A 12260-nucleotide genomic window follows, 5' to 3' on the forward strand; every position below is an offset into this window, starting at 1 on the left:
AAACATCGTGAGGAAACCGGACTAATGCCAATAAGGTTCTAGTTTACCCTTCGGGTTGGAAGGTCAGATGGTAGTCGCTTTCGTAAAAACTAGCGCCTACGCCAACTCTTGGGATTAGTTGTCAAAGCGGACCCCAGGCTCCCATGAGCCGTGGCAAATGCCGGGATAACGCATGGAGGATGATGATGATCTATTATCTATCTCTACATCCATTTATTTTGACAATTATTGATTCTTATCAAATACCTCCGAAATTGTGTACAGTATTTTACTGAAATCATTTATAGTAAACCCAGGCATTTCAAAATAAGACATTCGTAAAAGCAGTTTTTGGAGAAACTTGGGTACAACTGCTTCAGATAAGAAAAATAGGGTTAATTATACTGTACATATTTGTACTGTAAAAACTGATAAGTAAGCTGCTTAGGTTCCTATAAAAGTATGTACATATTGTTCATATTTGTGTTATATGAAAATTTTAGTAACTTCAAATGACTTCATTCAATTGGAGACATATTCAACTACCTTCTATTCGCAACTCCGTCTACTTTATTATTGATATTTGATAAAAATTACCATGTATGTAGTATAATTATTTTTAAAAACCTGGACTTAATCGCGTATAACTACATATTAAACTGACCTCCAACGTTCTTCTCCGAGACCACGGGGACAACGCCGTCCTTGAAACGTTGGAGGTCAGTTTAATAGATGGCGCTGTTATACGCGATTAAGTCCCGGTTTTTAAAAATAATTATGTGTAATAATCGTGAAAGTTTAAATCAGTGTTATGTATGTAGTACCTATCGTCTTACTATACAAAAAAGCGTACCCCTGAAATGTATGGGTCTTTTAGGCTTAAAATTAGATGGCGCTGTTTGGCAGCTTGAAAGTGGCCAAAATCATATATTCTCCAAATATTTTTGCGTGTTTTTATTTTTTATGTTACAAATGACATTAAAAAATCGAAGTACGATTCTTAGTATGTATTATGTAACTCAGCATTAGCATAATACCACTGAACCTGAAATATACAATTTATTTAGTCAACAAGTAATAAAATTGAGTAACCTAGCCAAAGTATATGAAAACGGCAATGGATTTCGGGTTATGTATGTACGTATCATAGCAATAGTTGCTCAGTATGCCTTATTAAAACCTGACCAGAAATAAGTGACTACGCGCCATTTTGCGGAATTTTATTAGAACTGTTTTCTTCATACTAAACTGAACTGTCATCCCATACATCGGAACAACAGCGCCCTCCTGACAATAGTTATATACTTATTTCTGGACATAGATATTGCAAGTAACAAAATAACAAACCATACGTATATGTAGAAAACACAAAAATTGAATCCCTTAAAGATTTTATGTAAATAAACATTTTTGCACCAATTGACAGCAATCATAACAATAATATGCCCCATCTTATCTCGTGCCTATAAAAGTAGAAGACCACTATAAAAATATCGTAAACGTCCTATCCTTATACACTACGTCCAGGCTTAAACTAGAGCCCACGTATGTTCATATACAGGTACTTGTTTTGTGCTGGCGATGCTATAAAAGCTAGGGTCTCGAGGTGTCCCTGACATTGTCCTGGCTGCGTTTGGACCCTTAGGCCCTGATCTTTGTAGTCATGATGAAAATAGTTGTGCTAATTGCGTTGGTCCATTTGGTCAGTGCGAGTCCGATGGAAAGAACGAGTGGAAATCGCCATAAGAGGTTACTTTGTAAGTATTTTTTTTAGATTTAAAATATTTAGTATAATATTCGCGTAATATTTATAATAACAGTAATTGCGGTAGCGTTATTGTTATTGTTTTTTTTTTTTTACTATAATTAAGTCCCGTTTTTTTTTAGCTGTGCTCGCCTGCTTTTGAATTTATTTCATTTACATTTCAGTATTTTTTGTGATTACCCTATTTTGAATTACTGTACATGAGTAAGAGACAGACACATCGTATCTATTATCTATATTAATTATATGTCTGTAGGTATAATAGTTTGACTCGTAATCTTTATTTAACTGACAGCATTTAGTGTATATTTCTCATTTTAAAATATTTTTGATATTTTAAGTAAAACATTAAATAATTTGAAATACTTTATTACCTAAACTACTCGTAGTAAATTGTCATTAAATTAAATCAAATAAAAATGGTTTCTTATTTTATTCTTAAAATGTTTTTAAGTTTCTATTGTCGACACTTTTTCTTATTTATAAACGTACTCTGAAGTTATCAAGCCGATAATGTTCGTTTGTCCTTTTCCATCACACCAATACGTCGGAAAGGGACAAACGAACTTTCAAGTTCAGGATTCTATTCTCGAACCACTCGCTTCGCTCGTGGTTCAACTATAGATTCCTTTCACTTGCTCGTTTTTCAATTCCACACTCGGCGTTAAAATACAACTTTGCACCCTTGTATAACAAATAACTATTATCGGCTTGATAACTTTAGAATAAGTTTATGAATAAGGGGGTTACTACACTTACTACTTACCAAATCTGTTTACATCAATCACAGTTTTAAATTCGTTCCCTTATTATGTACCTGTAACACAAATTACTACATATTATGCAGATCACATACACAGGTATATGAAATAGACATAGAAAATACTGTGTAGAAAACCTACGTATAACATAAAAAATATATCTTCGGCGCAATGCTAACTATAACAATAACATATGAGAATCAAAAGAGGCAATGTTAATCTGAACTTAATTATAAATATAATGCCCTTTATAAGTATTTAAAATTCACTATTCATCATTCGTTATCCGTTTCAACGGGGTATTCAGTCGTCAGGATACAGGGTGAGCTGTATCCTCGACTCAACTCGCTAAGTTCAGGATTCTATTCTCGAACCACTCGCTTCGCTCGTGGTTCAACTATAGCATCCTTTCACTTACTCGTTTTTCAATTCCACACTCGGCGTTAAAATACATTTGCACCCGTGTGTAACACAAAACTTTCCCCTCACTATAGCGAGGAAACTACAACGCAAAAAATGCGTTTATCACTGCTTCCAGTAGTTCCACAGGTGGTAAATCATCTTCATTACTAGATCCACCTACTGTTATAAATTTTAAAGCAGTTAATTTGACTATATTCAAGGCCAAATTACTTTACCCACTAGTGGATAAAATGCGTTTTTACCTGCTGACATTAAAGGATAAAACACGTGTTTCCGAGGTAGTGAGGGGAAATACATTTTTCGATCAGAATATCGTTCCACCCTGTATGATTGCACATTTTATCGGACGGTTCGAACACGACAGGCCGGTGCGGAGCATAAAGGGTGATTTGCGGCTTCTTATCCGTGATTTATACTGTCGGCGGTAACATGCTGCGTCTGCGAGGATGACTTTCAGTTTGCATTGGATAGGCTTATAGGCACAAGGATTCGAACCTTGTGAAATGTTATCTCTAAATTATGTGGCGTTCTCAAACGAAATATACCACATTTTCGCTTCAACATTTAAACAAACATTTATAAGAACAAATGACATATTTCTTTATTTTAAAATCATGATACCACGTGAATACACACTTTGAAAAAAAAAAACAATGCGGGCTTCATCAGTGCATGTAGGATAGTATTATAATAGGTGGCGCTAAAAAGTTGAGGTACGATTCTTATAACTGGGAAAGTGTGTGTGTCTGTTTGTTTGTCCGTCTTTGACGTGATTTTTTAAGTGGAAAAGTGGCTACTTTTTGTCTCTTTCTAACGCCAGCGAAGCCTTATCGCATAGTCTACATTTTTCGGGTCGATTATATTAACTAATACTTCTGTTTCAGTTTACGATGAGCAAGGCAACCTGGTCCAAACTTACAACAACCCTCTCCGCGATTTTCCGGAACAGATGGAAAAGTTTCCATTTTTCGGATCGTTTTTCCAACCGTTCTTCAACTTTATGCGCGTAAGTATAGATAACCTAACCACAAAATTCAAATTTTGTAAAAATCCCCGACCGCGACATAGTAGACCGATTTTCATGAAACATGTCTAAGAACACTCCCAACTAACTCAGCTTTCAGACAAGAGAAACTAAATCTAAATCGGTTCATCCGTTCGGGAGCTACGATGCCACAGACAGACACACACACAGACAGACAGACACGTCAAACTTATAACACACCGTCGTTTATGCATCTGGGATTAAAAATGTAGTAGTAGGTATGTAAAAGTTTAAGTAGTAGTTGGTAAAAGTTAGAAGTAAGTAGGGATGTTGACTGTGTAGAAGCATTTTTGTTGCTACAGTGCGTTTATACATTATCCGATCAGGCATCGGATGTAGGACCGATATCCCATACATTTAAGCAGCCATCTTTGATTTTTGCCTTTAAATCCTTCCAACATCCGATATCCGATCGGATAATGTTAAAACGGACTTAGGGTTTACCCAAACATATCGAAGCGAAATGTGATTTCGCGTGCCAAAAATGCCATTTGGCTACGGCACTTGGCATCTTCCGAGCGAACTCACTCCATCGTGCAAGGCCACGTCTTTATCGTCTTTTCCTTTGGCTAGTCTGTGGCCAAGAGTAAGACAATAATTCATAATTTATTAAGTTTTTTTGAAAAAATATCATTTTTGGCACAAGTTTTTATCGCCGACTGTACCTTTCTTTCAACAGCCATCTACTGCTCTCCGAGACGTTTCAAAAAACCCCTTACTCGATGGGGATACGACGTTTCATAACAGAGTTCCTATAACCACCTTTCTGCTCCATCATCAAATCAGCTCCATGATACCATAATATTGCATTGTCACCTGATTTACATATATGTTCAAAATTTCACTCAATCGGAAACCGGGAGGTGGGTCAAATTTAGCGTTTTGACGCACACTGACATACTAAATATTAACAAGGCAAGTTGAATAAAAGATTGTAAAAAAATGCTCTTTTCTTTACAGCCCATACAGTCCTTCGGCGGTCGCCCAATGGCCTACATGATCCCAGTATCAGATGAAGTAATTCACCAGATTGCCCAAGACCCGGTCATGCAAAACAAGCTCCTCCTCCTACCGAGAGACCCAGTCGTGGAACAGAATGAGCTGTGTCTTGGAAAGCGGGCTCAGATTCCTTCCCCGAAACTTTGCAGTGCATTTCTGAACTGCTGGGACGGGTTCGCTTTTGAGCAGGAATGCCCGAACGGGTTGCTGTTCTCTAGTGAGGGGTATTGTGATTATCCGCAGAGGGTGGATTGTAGTAATAGGAGAATTATTGGTGAGTATACTAATGTCTTCTTCGTGACAAACACTAATGTCAAAAATAAGCTGATGGCTTCTTTTATAAAATCGAAGTTAACCAAACTGGTATAAACTGTGCAGGATTCTCCGAATTACTTAGTTGGCAATTTACAAGTTTGTTTGATTTACAAGGCACAGGCTCTTATTAATAAGATTACTTCTTCGCCAGTCGCAGCGTAAATAAAGTAGGTAATTACCTACTTGATTTGTTGATTTGAAGATTTTTTAAATTGATAAGCGCTTGAATTAACCTGAGTCCCTTTAGCCCCAGAAGCGCGAATTCAAGTATGAACTCGCGCGCGACAAGGCAAGTTGTGCTAGAAGGGCAGAGCAGTATATCTAATTCTTATCCTTTTAAATTGGCAGTGGCAGTAACCACACCTACGTATTTACACGTACGTCATAACCTTTTCCCAAGTTTCTAATTTCTATACAATGTGATCCGATTTCATAGCTCTTACAATATTGGTTCATAGTTTACCTACTAATATAATTTCTAGTAAAAGGTTACCGACACCTGGTTCACACACAATTGTGTAAGGAAACGAAACTGTGAACTAGCAGGTGTCGTCAACTGTGGAAATGCCACGTTAAGTAATGAACTGGTCGATTGCGCAATGGAACGCGTTTCGATAACATCTGCATAAGTAGTTAATCTTTAACTTTTATTATATATGCCATAAAAGGGTACAATGGACTTGAAAATTATATTTCTATTTATTACAACTTTGATCATAAAATCATTCGACTGCAGTAAAACATTCAGCTTCCAAAGCTTCAAATATTCGTTTATATAAATATGCAGGTACCAATTATGTGTAAAAAAATATTTTGCGAAAAATTGTTCTAATTTTCAAACATCGATATATCTTTTATTTATCAAAAACCTACCTACATATCGTTTTTAAAAACTACACTGTTATAACTATACTAAAACCCCTTATTTATTTATCTGACTTGTATAGTATTTAATTTAGAATTTTGGCAAGTGGTCAGATTTCAAGTAGAAATATGGGGTTGATAAGGTATATTTATTTAGGTAGTTAAGTAAGTGCTATAAGGGAGGCTCTATTATAGTATTTTATGCAACAGGCGTTTAAAGGAGGTCAAAAAATAAGAGTGGCGTGGGTAACAATTTGAGGCGAAGCCGAAAATTGTTATTAAGACGCCACGAGTATTTTTTGACTCAGTTAAACACCGTTGCATACAATACTTTTTCTACGACCATGCACTTAGTTTTTAATAGTTTTCTTGAATAACTTTCGTGAAATTCACACTGTTTCCTGTATTTTGACGCAAAGGTTTGCGCTGTCAGCTCAGCTGCCCAAAGCCTTCCCGCGCACGCCGCAGTATCGTTATAACAATGCGTTGCCATGGTTACAGAGCTAAACAATGCGTTTTCAGTTTTTTCGATACTGCGCGCATGCGTGGAAAGCCGGCGGACGCTGGCTTTGGGGAATAGACTTTTATGTAGGGTTTTAAAGATCTATGCACGACCCTGTAAATGACGAATAACAGTTCGGGAGTAGAAAAAAATTTAAACACTCACATGCGGGCCTCATACTTATTTGCCACCTTAATAATTTAATATAAAAATCATACCCCATCGGCACACAAACCCCCTCAAGGTTATGCCAACGATGGGTAAAAAAGTGTGTAATTTTTCTTTTATTATTCAATAAATAAAAAAAAAATGTCTCATTACATATTCTGATTTGCTAAAGAGCGCCCTGCGCCGACGCCGCTCCGCTGCGCGAGCGACTTCGAAGCGTTCCGCAGCGAGTGGAGCTGTGGAGAGTTCTTTGTGTGCGTCAACCGCCTGCCCGTGCGGTTCCAGTGCCCTAGCGACCTCGTGTTCAACACGGTAAGCTACCAGAATCATGAGCTAAGTATTATTATACTCGTCGTCGTCTCGACTTACATGAGTTGCGCATTAAGCATCTTCAAGTGTGGAGTTGCGAAGGGTTCAAAAGAGACTAGAAGGCACTCAAAAATAGAGGTTGAGAATGTTGAGATGCTAAAACGGACCGGGTCGGCGTTTCGCACCGAAGAATTCTTCCTGTGCCCGGTAAGGTATCAATTCCTATCATAATCATGACTTGTTGGCATGAGCTGCGTTCGTAAGTACATCCAGTATAGATTTGAAGAGAGTTACGAATACAAGGCACACAGCGGTGAAGGCGATCCGGAGTGGCGTTCCGCAGCGAGTGGAGCTGTGGAGAGTTCTTCGTGTGCGTCAACCGTCTGCCCGTGCGGTTCCATGTCCTAACGAGCCCGTGTTCAACACGGTAAATCGTCAGACCTGCCAGCATGACTTGCGTTCAAAGCGTAGTGGTACGCACTGCAAAGCACGCAGCAATAAAGTCTGAAATTAGTACGGGCCGAGTTATGCAGCGTTCCACAGCAAAAGAGTTCTTAGTGTGCGTCAACCGTCTGCCCGTGCAGTTCCAGTGTCCTAGCGAGCTCGTCTTCAACACGGTGCGTATTATTATCATAATACAGTTAAAGATTATTTATTCCAATAATCGTCGGACCTGCCAACATGATAGGCAAAAGCATAATAAGCACAAACGCGTAAGATACCCTTCATCATTTCTTGGTATGGTATAGAAATAATAATCATCACAAAGTGGCAAAAAAACCTTCTTCTAACCCTTATATGATTTTGTGTTAAATAAAATATACTTGTATACATATTATTGCATAAATAGAAAAAAACCTAAATTAAACATTATAACTACTTACCGCGGTATCGCAAATCATTCACCTTTTTCTATAATATTTTCCAGGACCTCGGCATCTGCGACTACTCAGCCCGCGTGAACTGCTCGGCATCAGTCAACCTGTCTGGAGCGGCCGACGTCCAAGCCCCTGCAGGAGGCACCGCTTCTACGGACGGCAAGACTGTCCTGCTGAAGAGTTCCGTCTATAACACTCAGAGTGAGTCTAGTGATGATAACCACAAGTTATAAATTTTCACTGTACCTGTGTAGATATTCACGGTGCTCGTGAGAATTGCGAGAGATTTTAACCACGTATTTATGAGGTAAAAAAAAAATATTTTTTTAAATACCTACTTACAGACGCCGCAGAAGATTTGACAAAAAAAAAATTCTGTCATTTCTATTTTTGAATGTCACATAAAAAGTAAATGTTATTCATAAAACTGGCACTTAAACTGAGTTTTAAACTTTTTTTTCTAAAAACCTCATTTTTGACAGGTTTTAATTCTCACTTTTTGACGTCTATCAATGAAGGATAGAAAGCCTATTCATCATAATGACATCAATTTGCTGTTAAAATCTCTCGCAATGCTCACGAGAACCGTGTATATGGCAACGTATTTTCGTTAATAAAATGCATAAAATTGACTGAAACTTTGGTTTAGGTTTCATAGCCAACCAACGGATGAATTGACTATTAATTGTTGTACAACTTACTGTGCAGTCAATTACAAATACACCGTGTTTTTTTTTTTGTTTTCCGTAAAATTTGACTCGTCGTTAGGTTCATTATCACTACCAGTGAAAGTAAAAGTAGAGAAATTAATTGTATTTGATGTAATTAATTTTCTTCCTTAAAGTTAACGGAATTGAATAACAACAGGGTATATATAAATATAGCCTAATTATTCATGATTTAGATTATTTTACGAATAATAAAATTGAGTATAGGGGTTACTTTTGTTACGTACGTATTTTAGATTTAAGTACGTATTATGTATTTGCATATTACTCATATACATTTACAAATAAAGTAACATTTTAGTAATCTGTGTATAATAAAAATAATAAAAATAACAGTGCTCAACACGCTAACGTCCAATAGTTCTTTCTGCCCACCCTCCTGTCACATTTATTGATTACTAGGTCTCTATCGAGCACTGGTACTTCGTACTTTTATTTCTCCATCGATCGCGGTGCTCAAAGAATGAGAATAGCAATGATCTATGACTAGAATATTGCAATATCTTAGTGCTAGGAGTAATTGTGAAAGTTCTAGAAATCTAGATTATATGGTAATGTAGTTTTTGAACTCATTGAGAAAGCGCACCTAGACTGTGTTTACGCTTCAATGAATCATGGTCAATATTGAAAATGCAACTTAGTTATAAAATTACTTTTCACCACACCAACTGGTAAAGGTTACTTTGCTGTTCGAAAACAGATAGCAAAATTGCCTTTTAGTCACAAGAGTGCAAAGTTATTTCATACAACTTGATGTTTTATGTTGTCTGGTAGAATTTTCCTATAAATGATAATTTTGAATCATAAATATTGAATAAATTTATGGATTTGATTTAATTTGATATTATATAGTTAGTATTTTGTTCGTGTTGGTGTGGTGAAAAATTTTGTGTTTCACTCGGTGGCAAAGTTTGTTTAACCTTCGTGCCTTGAAACCTTCGCAACGCTCAAGATTCCACCTTTGAACCACTTTGAATTTTTCGCTTGCTCGGGCATCAATATTGGCACGTGCGGTTAAACAACAACTTGCCTTTGCCATTATGAGCTCATTCACATTTTTAGATTGGGCAATCTTAAGGGATTAATGTACTTATTTAGTAATAAATGACAGTCGGAGCAAATATGAAACTGGTTTGTTGATAATCAATAATAATTATATCGCTAAAGTGCTTAATTTGGCATGAATTATAGTTCAAACTATTAAATTTATACTTTCAGTAATAAAGTGGAATTTTACTATCCCATTAACACTAAACACAGATATTGTCATTGAGATCAAGAAATATCCAAACTTTAATAGAGAGGATGGCTTTACTTTACCACCGGCTTGGGATCCAGTAGTACATCTGATAATGGAACAAGCACGACGAAGGCTGTGAGGCATTTGTGTTGTATGGTGTTGGACATTTGCAGTTTGTTTCTTTGTCAATTTTGTGTAGATTAATTGGTTAATTATTTTTTAACAGAGTAATGGTAAAATTTTTTTGGATATTGTATAACTGGCTTTATTAATAGTGTGTGAACCTGCCTTAGAAATCTATATTATTTGTGGTCATGGTTCGTTAATATTTCTTGTAAGTGGGTAGCTTTTGCACATTTTAATTTTTCCTCAGTCACCCGTTGACCACGAACGCTGTAAAGAGTTCGAAACGTCGGGATGTATTTTAAATTCATTATACGCGATTTAATCCGTTTCCATAGTTTTATTTCATGAGTAACTATCGCGGTAACCGAAGACAATATTACAGATATTGTAGTTGATTTATTTTACCAGCGAAACATTTACAGTAATTTGGTATTTATAAAATTTAATGATTTGTAACCTAGAGCGATTCAAAACTAACCATGTTTTTTTTTAATTATTATTCTAATAAATCAGTGAATCAAGAAGGAAAATAGTTATTTATTATTTTATATACTTATAACCTGCTGAAGTAGTATCAAAAAATTGGGTTATTTTTTAATCTCACAGGGTTCAAAGGTTAGGGTTTTGTACAGCTTCATGACGTCATAGTTATTGTCCTTATCATTTTTGCGTTTACTATCATTTATATTTGTATTTCGTTTACCATACTGAATACATCCATAACGTATGTATTTACCCATATCCCAGATGACTTGAGCTAACAGTAACCTATATCCCAATTTTACTTAAATACCTTACCTCTTCTACTCTCTCCACAGACTCTCTCAGTTTCTATTAAAAGTCGTTTGAAATATTTGTGGCAGTTTTACTTTGGCAAGTTTTGATAAATTTGAAGTGAGGAATTGAAAACGAAATTCTCATTTGTATCTTTAAGTAATAAAAAAAAAACTGCATACCTACAGTAAAATTGCACTTACTTACAGTGTCTAAAATTGGTGACTCGAAACATTGACCAGATTATATCAAATCTTTACGAGAAAAACTACAAAAGCTATAGATATATACTTAATAACTGTTCCAGGTTGGTCGTCACACTCGCACGTCGCACTGTCTCGCCAGGATGCTGTCCGCCAGCTGCAGCTCGGTCGCATCGCCAACGTCAACACAGCTTATTAGCGTAAATAAGTACTTAACCTCACATGGCGACCCAGACAGGATGCCTTGCCCTTTAACCCTTTTCAGGCTTCGTACGATTCCGTGATGTGCGTTACGTTTATAAATGAATGAAATTTCAACTTTAGCATCCCGGGAAAATGTCTTTATTAAATAATCAAATCTGGAATGACTTTAATATTGAAAATATCTTGTCGATTGGTGCTGCCTAGAAATTGTATTTAGTTTCAGTTCAAGTAAGTGATTACTGCAATATGTTAGTATCAAAATTAACGATTCTTTAAACAAGTCACTTCACTATTCACATGTCCAATTTATGTCGTATCCAGAATCTAAATAGATCTAATATTTGACTGTGTTAGTTCGATATTGATTATCTATCCTCTCTTTGTGAAGTAAGATGGCCTGATGATGGTATATTTGAAAATGTACCGATCTGTTTTAGAGATTTAGAATGTGTAAGTGATTGTATCTTAGGAATAAAACGTTATCTTTAAGAGTCTTTTAAATAATAATCAACGTGTATTAGTGATACCTTAAGGACTAGGTTAGGTTTTTCTTTATAAACTTGATCTTGACACTCAAAGCAAATAAAGAAGAACAAAGATGGTTCAAGAAGTTGTCTAAAATTACTATGTATTATGATTTCGATTTTGATATGAGGTTTATAATAGGTATTATATCCATACTTAATATTATAAATGGGAAAGTGTGTGTGTCTGTTTGTTTGTCTTATCCGTCTTCCACGGCAAAACGGAGCGACGAATTGACGTGATATTTTAAGTGGAGATAGTTGAAGGGATGGAGAGTGACATAGGCTAATTTTTGTCTCTTTCTAACTAACCTCAAACTTCCCTAAAATGGGGGTTGGATTTGTGTATGGATCATTCCGCAATTTTCGAATTTAACCTTTTACTTTGTTTATACAGATATTTACAACTTTTTAAAGTTTCTTATGCTTTAATGTCAATAAACCCATTTGGTG

The 12260-nt window shown here is 36.1% G+C and overlaps 1 protein-coding gene across 1 annotated transcript; it reads left to right on the plus strand.

The window, feature by feature from the left end:
- The first annotated feature begins 1671 nt into the window (after positions 1-1671).
- On the plus strand, positions 1672-12073 carry LOC125241190. The gene is made up of 6 exons (XM_048149548.1): positions 1672-1736; positions 3813-3934; positions 4934-5246; positions 6994-7133; positions 8059-8209; positions 11184-12073. The coding sequence occupies exons 1-6, from the start codon at positions 1697-1699 to the stop codon at positions 11276-11278; spliced, it is 861 nt and encodes a 286-aa protein (XP_048005505.1). The 5' UTR covers positions 1672-1696; the 3' UTR covers positions 11279-12073.
- Positions 12074-12260: the final 187 nt, after the last annotated feature.

Source organism: Leguminivora glycinivorella, chromosome Z, assembly GCF_023078275.1.
Source record: "Leguminivora glycinivorella isolate SPB_JAAS2020 chromosome Z, LegGlyc_1.1, whole genome shotgun sequence".
NCBI classification, from domain to species: domain Eukaryota; kingdom Metazoa; phylum Arthropoda; class Insecta; order Lepidoptera; family Tortricidae; genus Leguminivora; species Leguminivora glycinivorella.

Excerpts from the sequence above, each read along its gene's own strand:
- LOC125241190 (XM_048149548.1), top strand. The coding sequence starts at position 1,697 with ATGGAAAGAACGAGTGGAAATCGCCATAAGAGGTTACTTT. Across the intron at positions 1,737-3,812 it reads TCGCCATAAGAGGTTACTTT|TTTACGATGAGCAAGGCAAC; the intron begins GTAAGTATTTTT and ends CTTCTGTTTCAG. Across the intron at positions 8,210-11,183 it reads TTCCGTCTATAACACTCAGA|GTTGGTCGTCACACTCGCAC; the intron begins GTGAGTCTAGTG and ends TAACTGTTCCAG.